Here is a 24,244-nt window from a genome sequence, read left to right as displayed (position 1 = left end):
CCGGAAGAAGGGGGCCCAGGGGTGCAGGATTGGCTCCCAAGTACTATCAGAGCGGAACTTTTGTTTTGGTATATGCAACACACCAGGCCCTCGGAAATAAAATACTGAACCACCTGGTATCGCTAGGAACATTTTTGTGGATCTGAGCCCGGAAGAGGGGGATGCAAGCTGAAAGGTCATCACCTGTTGTGCATACAGAAATGAACCTTTTTGTTTGTTATTATTTTGAAACACATCAGGTCCTCAGAGGGAAGAGACTTTTTGTAGAAAAAAGACAACCACCGAAGGCCCTGATTGCCGAGAGCGGAACTGTTGGCTCGTGCTGGGAAAGTTCAAGCGTGTGCTGTGCTTCGGAATCCCACCTTGTCCCGTGCTCAAAACATGGGGAAGGGAGAACCCCGGCTACTGTATCCTGACTCATTATTTGTGAACACTTCCTTCTTTCTTATGAACGTTATCCTGCAATTCTTTTGTATTTAGCATAAAGATTGGCAATAGGTTTTTCTTAATATAGGCCCTTCTTATTTGACAAGACGCCACCAGGACTGCCTTATTATTATTTGATGGTCGAAGCTTGCTCCCATCTTAGATTTAGGTTTAGATTAGGTGTTTTTCCAACCTACCTATACAGTTTAATAAACACCCTTGAACTGTGATCACTTGTGTCTGTGTTTACTGTTGCCACCATGAGTTCCTTACATAATCCAACCAGAAAGTTCCAAGTGGACAAATGTTCACAGTTCTAGGGAATGCCTCCATTCCCCAGATTCCACAACAACAAAACTTCCAACAGCAAATAATCAAGCGCCTTCCCCATTCTGGGCGAATGACTTCCTTCCCCAAATTCTCTCTTCCGGTTTCAGCTAGTGTAAAATCCTAAAGGCAGGTGACTTCGTAAGGATTCTCTTCTTTACTGTATTACAATTTGGGTGCGGATCCCAGACTTGCAGGTTGCCTGGCATACTCTCCTGCCAGGCTCTCCTTCACTGTTATAGCACTTTACAATCTCAAAAGCATGCGTCTTCGAAATTCTCTTTCCTTCTGTACACACTTCACATTTTAGCCTTTACACAAACTTGACTACCTGGTATACTCTCCTGCCTGGAAAGTTACTTTTCCCTTTCAGCCATAAAACGATATTAGCCCAACGTTGCTGTATCGTACCTTGCTTAACAATGTTCATTTCAATAATAGTTCTATTTTTCATACAATGGGCTTTTGCCCCTTTACTAAGCCCATTCGCATTTATTTGATTTTCGTCATCAATTCTGTCTCTTTTGGGATATCGGCTCAGCAACCCATTTGTGGCGCGGCTTACAGGTATGTAAACGTCTGCAAGTTGTGCCTACGCTGTTTCTATGAAGTGGTGCACACTTTGAGGCAACCCAGTAACCCTTCCGCCTTCCCTGGGCTTACCGGGTGCTTGTAGTGTCCCTTGTGCTTCTCCGCTTCCTTTTCCTCAGTGTTGCTAGCTCGTCCTACACCTTTCCCGTGTCATTCTCTGCTATATGCAGTTCCCGCTGCCACGTGCTCTTGGGCGGCTTGCCGCCCACATTCCGGTTTCCCCTTCTGCGGTTTAGATCAACCTCAACACCATTTCTTGGGGCGTCCTCTTCCCCGGCATACTGGTCGGTATCCGTGCAAGTCGCCGTGCAGCCCAGCGTCTGCAGCTCTCCATTACTGTCAGCTGCGCTGGTTTTGAACTTCCCAGCATGATTGAATAATCTACAAAGACTAGACCGCTGTGTGGCCTACCAGTCTAGTGATGTTCATTATCCTGTCCCTCTTCCTCATCTCAGTGGTTTCCGTATCGTTCCTTATATGATGTTGAGGAAGCTGGTATGAAATCTTATTGGGACTAATCATTACTGTTCCCTGCCTCTTCCCCGTCTCAGTAATTGATATACTTGCCTTTGTATAAGGATGGGGAATACCAAGAGTTGGTCTGGTAAGTGATTGAGGGAGAGTGTTACAGTATGCCATTAAGGCATGAGGAATGGAGGGAATGGGCAGGGGCGCATGTGATTTCCTCCACTCATGCCATGTCTTGATGCCCCTAGACCTCTCAGCAGCCTTTGACCTGGTCGACCATTCCATTCTTATCGACAGGTTGAAGGGCCTAGCTGGCTGTTCCCAGGGGGCTTGGATTGGATAGCATCCTTCCTTGGCCCTCGGGTGTCAAGAGTAGCAGTAGAAGATGTACAATAACGCCCCAACATCATTAACGCCGGAATACCACAAGGCTCGTGCATCTCCCCTTCACTATTTAATATTTACATAAAACCACTTCTGGACCTACTGGACTGCCTGGGTGTCCGCTATACCAACTATGCTGATGACACCCAGGTGGTCTTTGATCTATCAGGGAACTAAACTCAGGACTCTGAAGCCCTTAATGTAGTGTATCCAGCTATTCAGTCCTGGGTGGTTTCCAATTCTCTTGCTCTCAATGACACCAAAACGGAGCTTCTCATTGTGGCCACTGGCCAACGACTGACCAAACTTGACCCCCTTTACAAAAGCTTTGGTATTGGCAATAGTCAGATTCCAGTATCCAATGTCAAGACACTTGGTATACGTCTGGATGCAGAACTGAACATGAAAACCCATGTATCCCACACTCCATCATTAAGCGGGTATGTGGTCAAACTGCTAAACCAAATGTAGCATTATAGTTACATCGAAAAAACAGATCTATCCTTGCCTCAGCATTGGTGAATTCAAGGCTTGATTATTGCAAAAGACTTCTGTCTGGGACAGCCAAGGCCAATCTACAGGCCGTTCAGCTTATTCAAAACATCACAGTTTGCGCCATTTTTGACCTCCGCAGACCAGATCATGTATCTGACTCCAGGAGGGCACTGCATTGGCTACCTGTGGCTTATAAGATATCCCATAAGATTCTGACCCTGGCCAACAAGTGCTGGTCTTCTATTGCTCCTCCTTATCTAACTTGCAGTTGCTCCCTGACCACCAGGCTCGCACACTTTGCTCAAGAGACCATTAAAAATTCAAAAAGCCCAGCTTCAAACTGACCAAATTTATTACCTGTAACTTCACTGTCAGGGCACCCATATAGTGGAATGCTCTACCACTCACAATAATAACTACTGACTCCCTTATTGTTAGGAACACCCCTAAAAGTCTTTGGAAACACTGAAAGATTCACCATCATCGGCGCACCCAGTGGAATCCAAGATGGCGCCTGTTGGATCACGTTTCCACTACCTAACAGTACAGGTCTAGTTCTCGCATTCAGTTTCCACGTGACCACTCCTACTTATACACAGGAAATCTATCGCGCTCTGCGTTGCTACTCGCTCCCGTGTATGCATTGCTTCCTAACCCTTGGTTCTGTGCTCTCCAGCACTCCTTCCCTCGCATTTTCATTTTTCTCTCTTCAGTTCAGCTCTGCCGACCCTGGCATTGCAGCGCCTTTTTCCCCGCTCGGCTTTTGCCGTACTAGCTGCTCGCAGCGCCTTTCCTCAGCTCGGCGTCTACCAAACTTTGGCAGTTCGCTGCTTCCTTTTCCACACGGCTTGCCGTGTTAGCTGCTGCTAGCCCTTCTCGGCATCTTCTTATCCGCTCCGGCGCCTGCCACTCCTGTGCTCGCAGCTTCTGTTGCGCTTGCCTCCCTCTGCTTCTCTCCGCCGTCGGCCTCTCTCACCCGCGGCTCCTCTTCTCCTGCTGTCACTTTGTTTCTTTCTCCTCTCTTACCTCTGGAGTCTCGTCTCTCGAGTGTCAGTTCGCTTCTCCTGTACTGTTGGGGTTCTCCCCAGATCCTTACCTTGGATTATTCGTATTCCGCATCCAGTCTTCAATTGAACACAAGCTCACTATTCTACGTCTTCATTGATCCTGCGGACTACCATTCTACACAATCGGAACCTGTCTGATTCTGGGTTTTTTTCCCCACGGGGGTTTCCCAGGAGGGTGGCCCCCTGGGAGCACAGAGTACTACTCACGGTCTCTGGACTCCTGGGGGGACGTCCCTCTCTTCTCTACAAACATCCGGATAAGAACCGAAGATTCGTGAGTACCATTCCTGGCATAAATAGAAGGCGAGGTGTTGAAAGAGATTGTAAGAGATAGCAACGCCATGGAGCAGCAGATACAGCAGCTCGTAGCAGCTGTACAAAATCTCAATACCGAAATGCAAACCCTGCGCAATGAAAACACCATGCTTCGCCAAGTAGTACATTCAAGAATCGAACTGCCTCCAGGACCCCTCCCAATGGGGAAATATGACGGCAGTCCCAAGAAGCTAAAAGAATTTATTGACTCTTGTACGGTACAATATACATTAAAACCGGCCTTCTTTCCTAACGACCGATCCAAGGTCAGCTTCATGATATCCAACCTATCAGGGAGTGCTCTGGCATGGGCTACACCCCTGGTGACTACTAATAATCAAATCTTAGACTCTCTAGTCGGGTTCTCCAATAGCCTACAGGCCATGTTTGGACGCAGAGAATTAGTGGTCTCTGCACAAGAAAACCTCTTAGACCTGAAACAAGGAACAATGGAGATTCTGGCGTACATAACACAGTTCAAGCAACTGGCACATGAAACGGCCTGGGCAGATGATGCCCTCATTACTATTTTTAGGAGAAATGTAAACGAAGAATTGAAGGACGAACTGTCTCGGGTGCCTCGCCCACATAACCTCGCAGAGATGATAACACTCGTTCTACAGATGGATTATCGTATCCAAGAAAGGTACTTAGAAAGGAAGAAAGGAAAAGCCAAAGGACCTTCTCCAACTGTACGAAGCGAATTTGCCAAGACCTCACGAACCCATGAGGAAGAACCTATGCAAATAGGAATCACCAGAGGGCCTCTTACCTCAGAAGAGAGAAACAGAAGACGCTCTTTGGGTCTATCTATGTACTGTGGTTCGGACAAACATGTTTTGAAGGACTGTAATCTAGTCCCTCCCCGCCGCTCGGGAAACGCCTTCACCCGTTCATAAAGGGAACCATGAACGGGCATGGAACTCCGAGTTCCCTCAACGGAGTGGCTAATTCAACTCAAATGGTGGTTTTACCGGTAACCCTCCGATTCAATGACGTTTCCATCGAAAACGTTCCAGCTCTTGTAGATTGCGGGGCAGCGGGTCTTTTTATGGATACCGATTGGGCTTACAAGAACAAGATACCCCATATGGCTAAGGAATTACCTGTCCCAGTCGAAGGAGTAGATGGAGAATCCTTATCCTCTGGACCCATACGAGCCAATACCTCCGTCCTCACTAGGAGGATAGCTTCCCATGAAGAGGAGGTGATCTTTGACCTCATTAAGGCAGCTCACTACCCAGGTAATCCTGGGAATACCTTGGTTGGCCAAACACAATCCCTATATCAATTGGAAAGCTGGAACCATGTTTCTGGGATCAGAATACTGTATCTCCACATGTCAACACAACGGTGCAACTGGTATACATGCCTCCAATGCACCTGTAATCTCTCAGAACTCTAACGCAGTGGTGCTAAATCTGAAATTGTTACCGGAATGTTACCACGAGTACCGTAATGTATTCTCTAACGAGGAATTCAAGGAACTGCCTCCGCACAGGAGAGACGATTGCAGTATAGATCTCCTGCCAGACGCGCAGATCCCATTTGGAAATCCCGAAAAGGAAGCCCTGAAGGAATATCTTCAGACAAATCTACGCAACAGACTTATCACTGAATCAAAGAGTCCAGCTGGAGCGTCCTTGTTTTTCATACCGAAAAAAGACTGCAAGGAGCTGAGACCCTGCATCGATTACAGGGGGTTAAATAGGGTCACCTACAAGGATCGATATCCCTTGCCTTTGATTCAAGACATTTTAGAAGCGGTAAGGGGTGCCTCCATTTTCACCAAACTGGACTTAAGAGGCGCTTATCATTTGATTCGGATCAAAAGCGGAGACGAATGGAAGACGGCATTCCGCACCCCTTTTGGGCATTACGAATATCACGTTATGCCTTTCGGCTGGCCAATGCTCCATCAGTTTTCCAAAGATTTGCTGACCACTTGTTCTCGGATTTATTACTTCATTCACTGATCGTATATCTTGACGATATATTGATCTTTTCTACCAATATACAAGAGCACATTTCTCATGTTTCAGAAGTACTACGTCGCCTTCAAGACAATCACCTTTTCGCCAAATTAGAGAAATGCTCGTTTCATCAAGAAAAGGATTCCTTACTTGGGCTTTATTCTTTCCAAAGAAGGGGCTTCCATGGACCCCCACAAGGTACAAGCCATTTTGCATTGGAAGGCTCCACAAGGAGTAAAAGAAATCCAAAGGTTTGTTGGCTTCGCGAATTTCTACAGGAAATTTATACCCAACTTCTCCAAAGTCATCAAACCATTGACAACGCTTCTACAGAAAGGAAGGAAATACGTTTGGTCTACGGAGACACAACAAGCCTTCGACGAACTTAAGTCTGCCTTTTCATCCGCTCCCATCCTTAGACTGCCGGACCAATCCAAACCGTTCCTCCTAGAGACTGATGCTTCTCATTCGGCTATAGGAGCGGTCTTGAAACAGACGTCTCTTAGCGGCAAAGAGCATCCCATTGCCTATATGTCGAAAACCTTGACTTCCTCGGAACAAAACTACACGGTTCTGGAAAAGGAATTGCTCGCCATTAAAAAGGCATGCCAAGAATGGAGACATCTTCTGGTAGGAGCAAGACATCCCATAACTATCAGAACCGACCACAGGAACCTTAAAGTCCTTCAGAATTTCGAGTGCCAAAATAGCCGACAAGCCCGATGGGCCTATTTTTTCTCTTCTTTTGACTTTCATATCACCCATATTCCAGGCACCTGTAACCAAATGGCTGATGCCTTGTCTCGCAGTACACAAACAGTAGACGGTACAGTTAAGGAGAAGATATTTCCGCAAACCACTTTTGTTTTTGTAGTCTCTTCATTTCTCCAAGATGTCCACAGTCAAATAAAAGACATAAAGGATAGTGATATCCAAAATTACCAGCTTCAGGAAGAACATGGTCTATACTACTATGGCACTAGTCTGTTTGTGCCTACAGAAGACCTAAGACAGCAAGTATTACACATGTGCCACGATCACAAAGTAGCAGGTCACAGAGGAATAGCCAACACTCAGGAACTGATCAGCCGTCATTTTTGGTGGCCCACCTTAACTGCAGACGTCAAAGACTACGTTTCTTCTTGTATCATCTGTCTCCAAGAAAAGACACCAAGGAGACTCCCAGTAGGAAAACTGGTCCAACCCACTCTACCCGACCAACCTTGGGAAAAAATTTCTACAGATTTTATTGTAGAACTAACACCTTCAATTAATAATACCACTATAATGGTAACTGTGGATTCGATGACTAAAATGGCACACTTTATTCCCATGAAAAAACTCCCAACAGCAGCTCAGATGGCCTCCTGTTTTTTGCAGACAATATTCCGATTGCATGGACTCCCCAAAAACAATCTCCGATAGGGGACCACAATATATATCGTCATTCTGGAAAGATCTATGCCAATCCCTAGGAATACAATGAGATCTGACCTCTGGATACCATCCACAATCTAACGGTCAGACAGAGAGGCTGAACCAGTCTTTAGAACAATACCTTAGATGCTTTATTTCGGCTAACCAAGACAACTGGGACGACTTCCTTCCCTATGCGGAGATAGCATACAATAATTCTCAACACTCTGCTACCAAAATGTCTCCTTTCTACTGTACATACGGATATCATCCTGTAATAATCCCTACCACTCCTCCCAGAATTACCAACTCTCCTGCAGTAGAAGAATTGGTAGCCAACATTCAGTCTGGACATGCCCTGGCCCGTAGAGCTCTCAAGGAAACACAAGAAAGGACTAAAAAACAAGCAGACAAGCGAAGGTCCCAAGAACCCACTTACCATCAAGGGGATTTGGTATGGTTGTCCTCTCGATACCTCCCAAAAAGACTGATACCTACTAAACTGTCCCCCAAGTATTTTGGTCCATTTACTATTTCTGGAGCAGTAGGGAAAGTGGCATATCGCCTTCAGTTACCTCCTACTTGGTCTAGGATACATAATGTTTTCCACGTCTCTCAGCTAAAGGCTAATGTTTCAGACAGGTTCCAAAGGCAAGATAGAAACAAACCTTTGCCTATTGACTCCTCCGAAGGACAAGAATATGAGGTATCGGCCATAGCGGACTCCAGATACCATCGGGGAATTCTTCAATATCTCCTAGATTGGAAAGGTTATGGACCATCCGACAGGACTTGGGAACCAGCTTCTGCAGTTCATGCACCTGCATTGGTGCGCCGATTCCACAGGTCTCAACTGTGGAAACCTGGACCTTCCACCCCACGGGAAGGGCATACTGTTAGGAACACCCCTAAAAGTCTTTGGAAACACTGGAAGATTCACCATCATCGGCGCACCCAGTGGAATCCAAGATGGCGCCTGTTGGATCACGTTTCCACTACCTAACAGTACAGGTCTAGTTCTCGCATTCAGTTTCCACGTGACCACTCCTACTTATACACAGGAAATCTATCACGCTCTGCGTTGCTACTCGCTCCCGTGTATGCATTGCTTCCCAACCCTTGGTTCTGTGCTCTCCAGCACTCCTTCCCTCGCATTTTCATTTTTCTCTCTTCAGTTCAGCTCTGCCGACCCTGGCATTGCGGCGCCTTTTTCCCCGCTCGGCTTTTGCCGTACTAGCTGCTCGCAGCGCCTTTCCTCAGCTTGGCGACTACCAAACTTTGGCAGTTCGCTGCTTCCTTTTCCACACGGCTTGCCGCGTTAGCTGATGCTAGCCCTTCTCGGCATCTTCTTCTCCGCTCCGGCGCCTGCCACTCCTGTGCTCGCAGCTTCTGTTGCGCTTGCCTCCCTCTGCTTCTCTCCGCCGTCGGCCTCTCTCACCCGCGGCTCCTCTTCTCCTGCTGTCACTTTGTTTCTTTCTCCTCTCTTACCTCTGGAGTCTCGTCTCTCGAGTGTCAGTTCGCTTCTCCTGTACTGTTGGGGTTCTCCCCAGATCCTTACCTTGGATTATTCGTATTCCGCATCCAGTCTTCAATTGAACACAAGCTCACTATTCTACGTCTTCATTGATCCTGCGGACTACCATTCTACACAATCGGAACCTATCTGATTCTGGGTTTTTTTCCCCACGAGGGTTTCCCAGGAGGGTGGCCCCCTGGGAGCACAGAGTACTACTCACGGTCTCTGGACTCCTGGGGGGACGTCCCTCTCTTCTCTACAAACATCCGGATAAGAACCGAAGATTCGTGAGTACCATTCCTGGCATAAATAGAAGGCGAGGTGTTGAAAGAGATTGTAAGACTTATATGCTTCAAGACATCAGTAAAATCTTACCTGTAGACTCCTGCTATCCTCCTGACTTTCTGATTATTTGTTAGTCCTATGCTCCAATATTCTGTTGGGAATGCGGCGCAAATTAAGAAATAAAATAAATAATATTTCCCCCCCCCCCCCCCCCCCAAGGGTTGCCTCCCCCCAGGTGGTCCTCCCTTCTATAGCCAACCCTATGGTCAGGATCAGGTAGTGGCTGCCGTCCCCTGGCCACACAGGGGGAGGCTACCTCAAGGAAAGGTGTGATGACATTATGGGATTCATCACAGAGGTTTCGTACTGGTTCTCATGCTTATTAACTTTTGACCATTCACTGGGACGAGTAGGTGATGTCCCCAGAGTGCCTTTCATTCTTCTTACTTTCAAACTTCCCACTGGGACGAGTAGGCTGAGTCCCAGAAAGCATCTCACTCTTCTTAGTTTCAGATCACTCACTGGGACGAGTATGCTGAATCCCATACTGTTTCTTACTCTTGATAGTTTTGGAACACTCACTGGTACAAGTAGGCTGACTGTACTCTTCATCCATGTGTTCCCTCCTGGGTCTCCCGCCATGCTCGTTACCTTGGTTTCCACGGGTGGGTGTCACCGGGCCTGCTCACAGGAGAGGGACATCCCGTGTAGTCAGGATAGCATTGGTTCTCCCTCCGACGACCCCGGTTCCTTCCGCGGAGCACCAGTGCTACAACAGTCTCTCAGTTGTTGCCGGACTCAACAGTCCGCCTCTCCTGGGTCACGCCACCTGGGGTTCTCTTCCCCCCCCTCTCTTTTCTGCTTTCTCAGAGCTTCGTGCCCACGGCACCTTGTGGTTCCCTCTGACGGAGGATCTCCCTGTCTTCAACTCTTCTGACTCAGCTGATTGCAAACTCCCGGGTTTCAGTTCTCACAGCCACCTTCCCTTTTTATCATAGGTTGATGGGTCCTGCCCAGAGGAGGTTTTAATACGTCTTCTATTTAGGTTGAGTACTCTTCATAATTTGTTCCCACAGTAGTGTTGGCTCCCAACCACTGAGTGATTGATATTACTCACTCAGCATTCTTCTTTTTCGTAGTATTTTTACTATATTGTTCCTCAGTTTGGATCTTGTGTCTATTGTCACAATAACAAACTGTGGCTTGGTTTGATGGATGCATCTGAAGTTCTGATGTGACCGTTTTCCAAAAAAAGAGGGTGCTACGGAGTTCCTCCACGGAACAGAAGCCCTTGTCCCCCAGAGGGGAGTCTCCCTCTGTGAGGTCCCACATGCCACCACCCCAAGGGGGTTATTGTGTAGCTGGCTCATCTCCCTAGACTCACAAGGAAAGGCTCTCCTCTGGGGGGAAGTGGCTGAATCCCTCGATTCATTACATGAGCCAAATTAATTATCCTTTCTCATAAATATTCTAGAGGAACCAAACTCTGATCTCAAATCACCACATCACCTTCAAGTGACAATCTCCCAAAATAGCAACAACCCTGTGCCAACCTCTACCTTTAAAGACCAACCCTCCTTAATGAATTTCCTAGGTTATTGCATATTACCACCAATCCTCAATACTTCCATCCATCCATTCATTCATTCATTCATTCCTCTTGGCCCACTGCACTTTGCAACAGTGCAGTACCGCCTCATCTTTTTCATGACTCCCTTGTTCATTATTTTGGACCGGCAATCTTGAGAGAATCTGCCACCTTGTTTCTTACCCCAGGCACATATTCAATTTTGCAATCGTACTCTGGCAAATTAAAACTCAACCTCGACAGGCGTGGAGATGCCCTGTTCATGCACCTCACTGTCATCAATTATACTGAAGGTTTGTGGTGCGTACAGGTGGTAAACAGTGCACCCCAAACATACTTACAAAAATGGCTTACTCCCCACACACAAGCCAACAACTCTTTCTCCCAGGCTTTTCCTGTGATTTCTCTGGAGACATGGCATATGCCTCTCCTCTCTCTAACTGTTGTGAGAGAACTGCTTCCAAGCCTTTCCCACTGACATCTACCGACAACTTAACCATCTTCCCCACAACAAACCGTCCCAAGTTAGGTACTAAACCTATTCCTTCCTTCATCTGACACATTGCCTTATCACACTCATCACTCCATGCAAATGTAGCTTGCTTCTTCAGTAACCTGCTTATGAAGGACTTCACGCCATCTTTACTTGTGGGTACTGGATTCCTCTTTATCGCTTCCATAACATCACGCTTAGGTTTATACCCATGACCACCTATTATCAAGCTCACAATGCCCTTTACCATATGCCAGCACATCATCTTGATACACTACAGTTCCACAAATGAATCATCCTTTGGAAAACCACAGCCACGGATGCCAATCTGAATGGCATCCTGCCGTAACAAAACATTCCCATCGGGGTATCTTTGCAATCCGCCGTGAGTACAATCTAGTGATATGCTGCAGACAGGTCCAATGTTGAAAACAAATCTGCACCTTGCAGACAAATCAGTAAACCCGAGATGATGGGTAGAGGGCGCCTGTCCACCAAAATGTTCTCATCTACATCTCTCAGAACCACACTGATTCTTAGCTTCCCATTCTTTTTTGTTCCAACCACTATTGGGCAGACCCATTCCGCTATCTTCTCTATAACTCCTTCCTTCTCTAGCCTGTCCAGCGCTGCTTCTACTTTTTCTCTCAAAGCAAATGGTACTGGTCTTTACTTGTGCATAATCTGCTGCACCCCTGGCTAAAAAATGATTTTATGAGCATAACCTTTCAACCGCCCTAATCCCAGAGAGAATATTTCTGGAAACGTTTCTTGTTCTCATCTCTCCCGGATCTGTATATTGAACACCGGTTCCTTCATACACGAGTCCAATCTTACGTTTAGCGCAGCTTGGTCACGCCATCCTTTTCTTGCTACATACATTTTTGCTTCTGCTATTCTGTTCTTTACTTGCACTACTGATTTGAACCATCCTAACATCTCAATCCTAGTTACTTCAAATCCACCTGGATTGTTTATGGCTGATGCATGTAGCTTCGTTCACAATCCTATTCCTTGAAGTTCTCTCCAGTTACTTGCCGTTACGATCATGGAGGGGGAACAACTGTTGAAAATCATCCTCCAATTCTCAACCACAATTTGGGCACTCCAAATCCCTGTGATTATGCACTACCATCACCCTCTCGCCTTCTTCACTCATCGTCTTTGTATACCATGTTTACTCTTCTTTTGTTCCTGCATACCACCGCAAAGAACCCCTTCATGTTGCATATCAAGCCTTTCTGGCACAAAGCTGGACATTCTCGAGAGTTTGCAAAATGTCTGCTCCTCCCACATCAGAAACACCTGTTCCTGTCCAAGTCACCTTCCCAAGTGTCAGATAGATTCGAGGCGTCTGAGAGGATTGCCCTATCCCGACCCTCGTGACACCTACAAAGCCTTGCAGAACACACCAGCTTCCCCAGGTAAGCCAAAAAGCAGAGGGAAACTAACACCAAAGACGATGGCCCCCAGGTTGTGGAAATAAAGAGAAATATTTAGAGTCCAGTAACCTTTGAGTACTAACAATAAGCATATCAACTTAAACACACCTAGAGCAAAGCAGCTTACGTCAAAGAACCCAGTTGGAGTTAGGAATCCTCCCCGAGCACTGAGACCATAGGTCAGAATCCAGAACGAGATGCAAAAAAAAGACAGGAGGTGATAGGACCAGACGCCAGCACACAGACTAAGGGACTGAACTGGAAAGTAAAGTTCCAAAATTATATACTCCAAGGAGAAAACAAATACAGAAAAAGAATAATCCAGAAAAAAAAAATCTAAAACACAGCAAACCACTGAGGAATATCCAGAAACCAGGTCGTAGGGAGGCTAATAGTCTGGCACACAACAGGGACGAAAGTACAAAGGAGTATCCAAATAAGCAGGTCAAAGTCAGGCCAAGAGTCTGGTACACAGCAGAGACAGAAGAATAGAGAAGTATCACAAAGCTTGAGAAGGACCAGTCACATTGAGTAGAGAGAGGGCACAATAGTGAAGAAAATACAGGAAAAAGACAAAGGGCAAACACAGAACCTAGGCACAGTAACTCACGGTTGCAGAGCATAGTCCTGTAGGCTCTGACACTTCATACAGGCTTGGCATCTCCCCATAACGTTCCTCAGCATCCCTAAAGTCACATGACGGTCACGTTACATGACGTGGACATCGTACACTGTGGTGCAGCCGCCCCCAGACATGATGGGCCTTGTAGTCCCATCCCGCTCTGAGCCACCAGAGAGTTTGACAACGTCAAAACAAATGGCATTGGCATGGCCTTACAACAGTACCCCGCCGCCCCATGCATGGGTCAGCCTCTGGGCGACCTCTGTCCGAGGCGTTGATGGAATAGTGCCACGAACTGCGGTGCATGTACATTGGATGCAGGCTCCCAAGTGCAGTCTTCTGGTCCATACCTTTTCCAATCCATGTAAGAGAACAACTGACCCCTCCAGAGCTGATCATAGAGTAGTGTAGTGTGTACCTCGTATTCGTCAGAACCATATATCTGTATGGGAGCAGGTTTCACTGTAAAACGCATTTCGGAGCTACACTGCTTTGGTAAGGACACATGGAACACAGGAGGTAGTCTCCACGACAACGGTAGGACCAAACGCATAGCCGTCAAATTGATGACATGGTCAATGAGATAAGCACCAATATATTTGAGTAGTACCTTACAGATACTGGGGCGTTGCAAATGATGTGTGGATAATGCAATGAATCCTGTGGAGTAATCACTAAACCCCAGCCTAAAATCTCCTCCCATGTGGCCAGGCGAAAGCAGCCGCTACCTGATCCTGACCCAGGGGGTGGTATTATGAGGGAGGATCATATGGGAGAAGATGGCTGTCAGGGAGATGTGGTGACCCCATCGGCAGGGACGCAGTATTCTTTTTTTATTAATGAGGAAGACCCTATGATCCATACATTCCTAATGGCATGTTGTCACTTTACAATTCCCTCCCATTGTAAGACCTATAGAACCCTTTCCGCAAAACACTCTAGGCAGAATAACATTCACACCTCAGCTATACATGACTCACATTTAACATCCTTTGTCTCTGATAGTTTAATCTTAAGTAAGGGTCCCAAACAAAATACCATTACACATAATGCTCACTGAACACCTCCTATTTCTAATAGTTTGGATTCAAACAAGTATTCAAAGCAATTGGTGCGGAAGACGTCGAGGAATGCCCGCTTTCAGCTGATCCAATTCAACATTCTGCATAGGGTATATATCACTCCACTGGCACTTCGGGCAATGAATGGGGATCTCTCGGACGGATGTACTAGATGTGGGGTGGAACGGGCAGGGTTCTGGCATATGGTATGGGAATGTGCGATAATAGCGGAATATTGGGATGAGGTTCTTATGGGAGTGAATGGGGTGCTGGGGACCAGCTTAGAGCGGAGCCCAGAGATCTGCCTGTGGGGGAAGTTGCCAGGGGGGAAGCTGAATGGGATATGCAATAGAATGGGCCGGTTTCTGCTCATACTGGCTAAGCGCCGAATGGCCATAGAGTGGAAATCTCTGCAAGGCCCAGCAATCAACCTGTGGCGGAAAGATGTGCGGAGATGGGGTCTGGCGGAATTAACGGTGTTGCAGAATGCTGATTGGGAGGGGGAAAGGGAGGAGGTGACGAATTCACTGGTCCCAACTATTGAATGATCTGTCAAGAGACAATGACTTAAGACCACCTTGAAGGAATATCTGTATGGGAGAGAATATGAGGAGGTGGCGCGAGGGGGGCGTCCTGGAGGGGAACCCGCCCGACCTTCAAGGAACAATAGACATTGGAACTCTGTGTGCTGTGACCAGTGGAGAGCGGAGTAGCCGGACAGGACATTTGGGGGTTAGAGGGGGGGTTGAGAGGGCTGGGGTGGAGTTGGGAAATGGTTGTATTGTTTGATTAAGGCTATTGAGGTATGTGGGGGTGGATATTGGGAGAGGTGGAGGGGGTCAGTAGGGAGTAGTGAGTGAATTATTATAAAAATGTTAATAAAGAGTTAAAACAAAAAAAAGTATTCCAAGCAATGCAGTTTTAAAAAAAGTCCCAAACTCCTATGGACTTCAACTCCCATAAACTCTCCAGTACTGGGACGAGGAAGAGGAAAAAGGAGCTAATGTGGAGCAGAAGAAACACCAAGCTAAATGTGCAGAATACTTTTTGTAATGGAAATCAGCTGTGGGAGACATTTAAAAATGGTGTGCTTTTGCAAGTTTAATATGATGGTGGCGGTGCAAGAGAAGGTGGAAACGAGAGAAGCAGCGCGGGCGAAGCAGTAAGCAGAACCCGAGACAGGCACTCAAGAGTTGACTGTGTGGAAGAAGGCATGTGCTTCCTACCGCTAAGGTGAGAGAAACACAGCAGTTGCTGCAGGTGAAGCTGAGGAGCCGGCAGCAGTGGAGTGACTGTCAGGGACACGGACACTGTGGAGAGACGCGGTTCCACAGGCGGATGCCAGAGAAGCCAGCGGGAGAACCACAGGAGGGTCTGCAGATCCGGAGATGCTTTCCTGAAGCACAGACTTTGCCGTAGCCAGCAAACACTGGCGAGTCTGCTCAGTAGCATTGGGAGCCCCAGGATGAACCCACCGGCATACAAACAATTGGGAACTATTTCGGAATATCAACCAAATGATATAGAAAGACAGTGTTTACACAATTCTCCATATATGAAACGTCGACATGGGGAAAGCTGGAGTAAATTTTGTCAAAAGCAAGTGAACATTAATGAAGCAATTGAAAGGCAAGATCTGTACAACTCTTCATATATGAGATATCAATATGGGGAAAATTGGGACAAGTATTGCCACAAGCCAATGACCACAAATACTGAAGTTAACAAAGCTTGAACAGGTCTCCATATATGAGAGGACTATAAGGGGGGAGTTGGAACAAGTAATACCCGGAACAAATAAAGTATAACGGTGTTACACTTAAAGAGAAACAGACTGAAAGATAAAGAGAAGAGATATAAGAAGGCCTGGAGAAAGAAGTGCATCAGGCAGTGAGCCTTTGGGGGAAAGATACCTGGCAGGAGAGGACACCAGGTGATCTACAAAGCCCAGAGGGGGATTCCTGGTAGGGGATTACACCAGGTAAATCATCTAGAGTATGTGAAAAGAAAAAACACTGTTTACGATTCCTGACAATATTTACTTAACAAAAACGAAATATTTATTTGGGGAAAAAATTAATATGCTGTTCAAAGGTGTCTATTGGATTAACATGCTGCCTGCTTGTTTTATATTTGTTCTGTTGAACTATTTACGTATTATGCAAAACAGCAACCTACATGTTGGTATCAAGTAATGACTTAAAACAGTGGCTATCACATACACTTTTTTACAGTGCGTCATTAACCCATTCAAATAGTAGGAAAAGTAACCGAGATCTCAAGTTGACCATTGTCCAGCAAACCTGCTTACACTGTGGGTTTTAACGCTCTTAAGGGTCTCCAGGCAAGAGCATGAAATCTCTGGGATTTCAAAGTAATCACTGCCAGCACTGTGCTGGCTTCAATCACCTTACAATCAGCCTCATTACAATTATGTCGGTAACATAGCGGTAACTCGTTACCGCCGCATTACTGCACCGCCGTACTAAAAGTTAGGCGTCAAATAGCGGATTCACTTCCAGCAAGGAGGTAAAGCCACCCCTCTACTGCTGAAAATCAGAAGAATTACTGTTGGCAGTAATTAAGCCAAAATCCCCATGGCGTCCTGTAGACTCCAATTAATGGGGGCTAACAAAGCCTACTGCCACTTGTAATTCAGCCGTGCCAAGTGGCAGTAACAGTAAATCCAGTTGGTGGATTTACCACCGAAATACCACCAAACTTGCAATGAGGCCCAATTTCCCTTCATTTGTGAGTAACACGGGCGAGTGGAGCCAGTTCTCATTTATGTACTACTAGCCCAGCAGTACATGGCGGTGAAATAGGGGTGCGACCCACAAATTAAGGGCAATTGTAAGGTGATTAGCGCCAGCATCAAAGGTTGCTTTTACACCTGTGAAGCTGCGCCCTTCCTCGCATGACGACGGTAATCCACTATTGTTCTAGTTACTTTACCTCACTGTTTAAAAAAGTACCACCACAAGAGCTCACAGCAGCCCTGTGTGGCGAAAGGCCAACATAAAAAAGCAGCACATGTGAAAGCATGCAGATTTTTAAAAGGAAGTGATGCGAGGCATGCAATACATCCCTGCTGAGCATTTTTGATAATGATTTCCTTTACCAAGCACCAGATTTACCCTAAATTGTCTTGTGCAACCGATTTAAAGGAAGCAATCCTGCATTGCGTTGTGGGATGAACAAAAAAGATTGTTTAAACAGATCGTGGCATATGGTACAGATAACCTTTAAAAAAAAACTCATAATGTGCAGGTCTTGCAATCCGCCCTCCTCCCAGTTAAGATAGGGGTACTGAAACAATGATATATTAAAGTATGAACAACAGCGGAAAATGTCTCGCATTCAAAATCAAACTATATTAAACTTCAAAAGGGCTGGTAAATGTTTGTGCAAGGGGTGGGTGGCCTTGTGGGAAATTACCATTCAGTTTAATCTGACTGGAAGATTATTTTGGGTATGCAGTAGGAACGCAGCATATGATTCACAGGCAAAGATCCCTCGGAAGCATTTCCACAGTACTACTTTTTATTGCACCGATTCACTCCCAGTTACTGGCTCACTTTATAATGAACTTTTGTTTTGTAATTTTAATATGACAAGTTTGCAGTGTGTTTTTCTATTATGTGTAGATGGGTATATGATGATATATTTCGCTGAAAAAAAAAATAAAAAATGAATAAGCCATTTTGGGAACGTTTGTAAGAGAGGAGTGCAGATAGTGCTCATTACCCTCACCCATAAGGTATAGATCGGCCAGTGTTTGGATTTTTTTTTTTAACATGTGGGTGGAATCTCAAACAGATATGGGGGAGGCCTCACATGATGCAAACCTCAGGGGTTTCGATTTTCAAATGTAGGCAGGTTTGTTGTCCAGTGTAAACTGTTCGTTGAGTTTTGTCTCTGTCTAAAGCGTGCATCACTTTGTATTCTGGCAGATGTAGTCCTATATTTATCAAAGGACAATAGCGGTACACATATGTTACAGGAACGCTAAATAACAAACTGAACGCAAGGGTGGACAAACCATCCATATCGTGCTATCTTATGTTTTCCAAATATGCAAAGAGTGACGAAAAATTGGCCCTATTTACATAAAAGGGCTAGCCAACCTGGCATCACCCTGCTGCTGTAACTCTTTTGGCATTACTGGGTACTGTGTAGCCGATTTTGTATGCTATGTAGTCATAATTAGGACGTTTGCCCCGGTACTCACAAAGGGAAGTCAGTAAGAGTTTACATGATTGCTAATCCAAAACCATAGCTCTCAACCCACACGCCTTTGGTTGCTAATCCAAAACCATAGCTCTCAACCCACACGCCTTTGGCGGGTGTCACCCGCCTTGTAAACAACTGACTCACCCGCCAAGCCACCTTCACGCCCATTCGTTTCAATGGGCCTCTCACCCGCCAAAAATAAAATCGGGTGTTTTCACCCGCCTTTGCGACATAAATGGTTGAGAGCTATGCCAAAACCATACAGCACCCGTACATAAAACTGCTATACATAACGCTATAATACTAGTCATCTCGGACAAAAGAGATCACGAGTAATCGCAAATGTATCACGTAAAGCTGATCTATACATTTACCGGCGCGGGCTAACTCTTCCTATAACACTTGGTTGCTCAGTAACTTCCGGGTAGCCAGCTGCGGTTCCCACAATTCTCCGCGCGCCTTACTTCCTGCCTCTCTCTGTCATTGGATTGGAGATCTGCCCTACGCATTCATGCGTGCAAATGAGAAGTCCCGGGCTTCTCCTATTCACCGAACGAATTGTAAACCTGCATTGCCAAAGCCAATAGCTGTGGTGTTTGTATAGAATATTTTGTTATGTTGTTACATGATAGAGCTTATATTTTTGAAGATGCATCCTCCCATGAACATTGCAGATTGGTTATAAACAGCACACTTTAAGGCAAAGCAGTCAATTTCCCCAGTTGCATGTTGTGTGAACTAGCCATTCCATTTCCAGTCGCGTTTTTCCTCGGAATTAAGAGACTTGTAGGTTTGTCCTCTATTAAATACAGAACTACACATCCTAGAGTTCCGATAAAAAGTAGGACTGGATAGCTTTCTCAGAAATTAAGAGCCCATACGTGACAACCCTTCCGATTTTGCCTGGAGACCCAATATTTTTCAATAAAAAAGTATTGCTATTTTTCCCTTTCTCCCGCTTAAAATAATTCTAAACCCAATGCAAGCCTACAGGATAATTAATTTCTCCTGCTTTCCATGACAACATCTCCCTCCCAGGTGCTTCAGAATGTTGTCATGTATGAGATCCCTACCTCTTAACACACGCATTTGGCGTGCAATCAGTTTACACACCCACCTGCCAACCTTATGGGACCAAAAAGCTGTAGGATTCTTGAAGTTTCAAAAATAGTAATTAGTTGAGGTAAACGAAAATGTTATCACATGACTTCTAACCTGATGACATCACAGGAAATAACATCACCTGACATATACTCCTCAACAGACTACAGTAAATGATTGTATGGCGTTATCTATCTATCCTAGCAACTCTAAGCTATCATAATAAATCAGATTAATATTTTTTTATTTGTATACAAAATTATACAAAAGAGATGAGATAATAATAAATTTCACATGTAAAATTAGACATCATTATACTGTGCCATTTTATTTAAAAGACAAGCTAAATATTTCCAAATCTACAACAGACAATTAACATACAAATACTAAAAATCATAATAGAATAAGCGAGCCTATTAACAACAAATTCATAAAAACAATGCTATGATTCCTTTTCTCTAGCTCAATAACATATGCTGAGAACTAAACAAGACTACACTCTGACTTTAAAAATCTTACAACCGCTAATTGCAAAGGATTTTTTTTGTCAAATAACATACATTTCCATTTCCACAGGAGGTCCAAGTCCACATTTGATACATCAAGGACAAAGCAAGCGAAAGAATGCAGTCTATTCATGCTCAAAGCCGGACACTCAATCATCAAGTGTCTTAGTGTCTCTTTGATTTCAGGATCCTTACAGTGTCTACACAAAATTGGTGCTGCCAAAGATTTCGCTCTTAGTGCAATGATTTCTCCGGTAAGCAGCACATTAAATCGGAATCTCAAATACATACTTCTCCATCCTCTATTTGGAAAGGAGATTAGGTAAGGTTCAGGAGATCCCATATATTTGTAGTAAGACACCATATGTGAGTACAATCTATACTGAGACAATTTGTGAGTTGTATTTGCCCAATCGTTATTTTGAAGTAGTTGTTTCACTTTTTTAGGATTAGATATAAGGGTACTCACAGATGCTCTGACACAACTCAATAAATTCTTGCAAATTTCTGTTAGTTTAATTAGAGTTACCGATTTAGATGTGCCTTGTTTAAGCATACCGGACAGTTCATTGTACAGGTTATTTTCATTTTGGTTTATAAGATTTCGAAATAACAGTAAGCATTTCCATTCTACAAGTGATTGTAAACCAAATTCGTATCGTAAGGCTACTGGTGGAACACATTTTGGGAGACAGAGAATTGTTTCTCTAAGAAGACTCGCCTCCAATATGTTCAAGTCCAATTTGCCATTTATGAGCAAAGTTTCACTACCATATAAAATTTTAGGAATAATTTTTTGTTTGTAAAATCTTAAGTAAGGAAGATAGGAAAATTTACGATCCACTATACACATTTGGGTGGTGAATACTTTGACTTTCGTCAAGTAATGATTTAATACTTGAGCATCATTTGAATTAGTCTTCACAAAGAAACCTAGATATATCATCGAATTTTTGATTCCCAATTTATTCTTATTCAGAAACCAGCTTTTTTGTGGATGCTTTCTCTTTCCACCAAAGCACAAAATATGAGATTTTTGTGCGTTTACAGCTAGACCATTACGCGTCATGTAGATTGCAAAGGCTGTTAACAAATGCTGGTGCCCCACAGGAGTCCTATCAAACAATAAAAATCATCCGCATAGGAGCACCAACACATTTTATTGCCTTCCAGCTTAGGTTGAATGAAGGAAGCATTCAATAGAAATGGACCTATGGCTGATGTATACAGATTATACAATGTCGGGGCAATAATACAACCTTGTCTTAATCCATTGGACGTTTTGATTGGCATGGATAAAAGACCTTCATTATTTAGGCAAATTTGAATCATAGAGCCTTCATGCAGGTGTATCAGGATGGCCAGAGGGTCTTGTCGTAAGCCAAATAGATCGAGTTTCCTCCATAATGTAGCTCGATTCACTAAATCAAAAGCTAAGAATAGATCCATACTTGATAAATACACCGGTATTGCCCCTATTTTCCAACCCATTTCTTGTAATAAAAAGATCAAAAGACCCCCTGCCATGATGCCTATTTCTTTCCTAAAGCAGAATTGAGATGGCGAAAGAATCTTGTTTTCAGATGACCACTTTTCAATTTGTTGGAGGAGAAGACTTGCAAACATTTTGGAATCCGAGTCTAAAAGAGCAATAGGATGGTAATTTAGCGGTAAGGATCTATCCTCCTTCTTATAAATTGGGATGATGTAACACATGTTCCACGAGCGTGGAATTATCTTTGTTCGATTTATATCTTGGAAAAGGAAAAATAGGGCTTTTGACCAGGTGTCAGGATTTCCCTTCAAAAGGGGATTCGATAAGCAGTTAGGCCCAGCAGCTCTAGAGGAGCTGGCCAGAACAATCCTCTTCCTGATTTTAGCGATAGAAAATTTGCATTTCCACTGGACTGCTACCAGAGGATAAGATGGTCGATATGGCGGTTCTCTGCTTGCATAAAGGTTCTTAAAATGACCAGTCCATACCTGTTCGTCAATAGGATTAAGGTTGCATTGTACATCAGATTTAGAAGTCCTGTTTATGAGGTGCCAAAATTGTCTCACTGAGTTGTCTTTCAGTGAGCACAACATTTCCTCATTATCGGCTTGAAGCATCATACATTTATAGTTTTTTATCCAGTTTTTGTAGATTTGTTTCAGATATTTGGCCCCCTCTCTCCTAGAAATTTCCAGAATTTTTAATAATCTAAGTTTCCTTAGAGAACTACGTAGAAAAGTTTTGCTAGCCCACACAATAAAGTCATATTTATGAGTATGCCTTTTCTTTATGTGTTTTTTACCTATTAACTTTACAGAACTTTTCTATGAGGGTTTTTACATATGGATCAAAATGATCATGAACCTTACTTTCTTTTCTTCATAAGTTGATTCAGCATGATTTTTACAAAATAGATCATTGCAAGATTGTACATTAGCCTGATGCCAAATAATCCTGTTAATACCCAGGTTCATGACCCGTTCATTAGACATCAGATCAGACACAACTTGCCCTCTAGCGATGAACAGGTTCAGTTCAAACATCCTATGATCACTCAGCATCGTAGGTTGCACTTCGAAATTCTCTACCAGATTGAAAATTTACTCTGAAACAAGGATATAGTCAATTGCGGAAGACTTATGTACAAGTGACCAGGTTATATATGGTTCACTCTCTCTCAACATTTGATGAACTGATTTTAAGCAACATATTCCAGCACATTGCATCACATGTTTTGTATAACAGACCCAATGGCTGAAATTCTGTATTCCCAAGATTCTCTCCCATCACATTTGTCAGCGCTGCTGATGGTCCCCCATCACTCTCCATCAAGAGCTTCATGTTAGGGTTCAGATCTCCCATCAGTAAAATTTGAAGCCCTGGGAATTTGTATACACAATTCTCCATGATTTCTTCCATTTTTGTAATCAACTCATAAAGATTAGAGCCTGGCGACCAATATATATTCCAGATCATTAAATAAGACAATTGAATATTACTAGCTGGCCCTTGGAGGCAAGAAGGTGATGGCACTCAAAGTCATCCAACTGCGCAGGGGACATCATCCAAGTTTCTTGTATACACAGAATGCTTTTAGTTATTAATTTAGAACATAATTCAGAAGAGGAAAAAGGTGCAAATTACCACGCGAGTTCCAAGAGAGTATAGATAATGTATTACCCGGATCTACATTTGTTGTTTTAAGGATTGGAGCTGGGAGATCGAGTCTCGTAAGCTCAAAGCTAGCCATCTCCAGCTTGTTTCCTGTTCCGGGAGACTCTAGCTCTTTTTTTTGGTTCTGCCCCCCCGAATATGTCAATCGGGAGAAATCATTTTGGCAAAATCCTTCTTGCTGTTGCAAGCCATCACCAAAGATCAGTATGTGAAATCCCCTCTTGTTAAACTGATCCAATTCCAGTAGCACGTTTTGAAATACCAGCTTAGAGTGGAAGACTATTCTCGCATGATCAAAGCACTGGGGATGAATAAAATCCACCCTTTTAATGTCGGCAAGCTCAAATTTGCCAGAGAGGGAATATCATGAAATCGTGAAAGAGACCTTTCCCTATTCGTAGCTGGTTGCATACCTCAATCAAATAGTGGATAAAGTAGAATACTTGGAAAATTCAAAAAACATGGTTTCCTCCACGGAATATGTTTCAGTTCCGTGTCAAGATAGACCAATACTTCTACATTAGCAGTAGAGAGTAGCTCCTTTTCCTCTCTAACAAAATTTCTCCAAGTATGTTTGGGAAGTTTGTTCCTTTGATTGTAAAGTGTTAAGGTGAGAATCACGAGAGTGTAGCGTACCTGTAGACTTGGATGAGGATCTTGACGTGGCAGCCAGACTGACGATTGTTTTCAGATGAGTAAATGACGCGGGGTACCGGCCTCTCCACCACCCAAGGTTGATACAGGGTGGAAGATGGACCGACTCCCA

The 24,244-nt window shown here is 44.4% G+C and overlaps 1 protein-coding gene across 3 annotated transcripts in view; it reads right to left on the bottom strand.

Moving 5' to 3' along the window:
• Positions 1-19,227, bottom strand: part of SAC3D1 (SAC3 domain containing 1) — a 142,944-nt gene extending 123,717 nt beyond the window's left edge. The window contains exon 1 of one of the 3 annotated variants that reach the window (XM_069645087.1): positions 19,077-19,227. Coding sequence is in view for 1 of the 3 variants with exons in the window: in XM_069645086.1 (XP_069501187.1) it covers positions 19,071-19,072 (2 nt within the window). In the remaining 2 variants the exon portion in view is untranslated. The other 2 variants (XM_069645086.1, XM_069645088.1) reach the window with 2 other exon arrangements.
• Positions 19,228-24,244: the final 5,017 nt, after the last annotated feature.

The sequence above is a fragment of the Ambystoma mexicanum genome, chromosome 2p (genome assembly GCF_040938575.1).
Source record: "Ambystoma mexicanum isolate Mex_15411 chromosome 2p, UKY_AmexF1_1, whole genome shotgun sequence".
Lineage (NCBI taxonomy): Eukaryota > Metazoa > Chordata > Amphibia > Caudata > Ambystomatidae > Ambystoma > Ambystoma mexicanum.
This window is presented reverse-complemented; position numbering and strand designations above follow the sequence as displayed.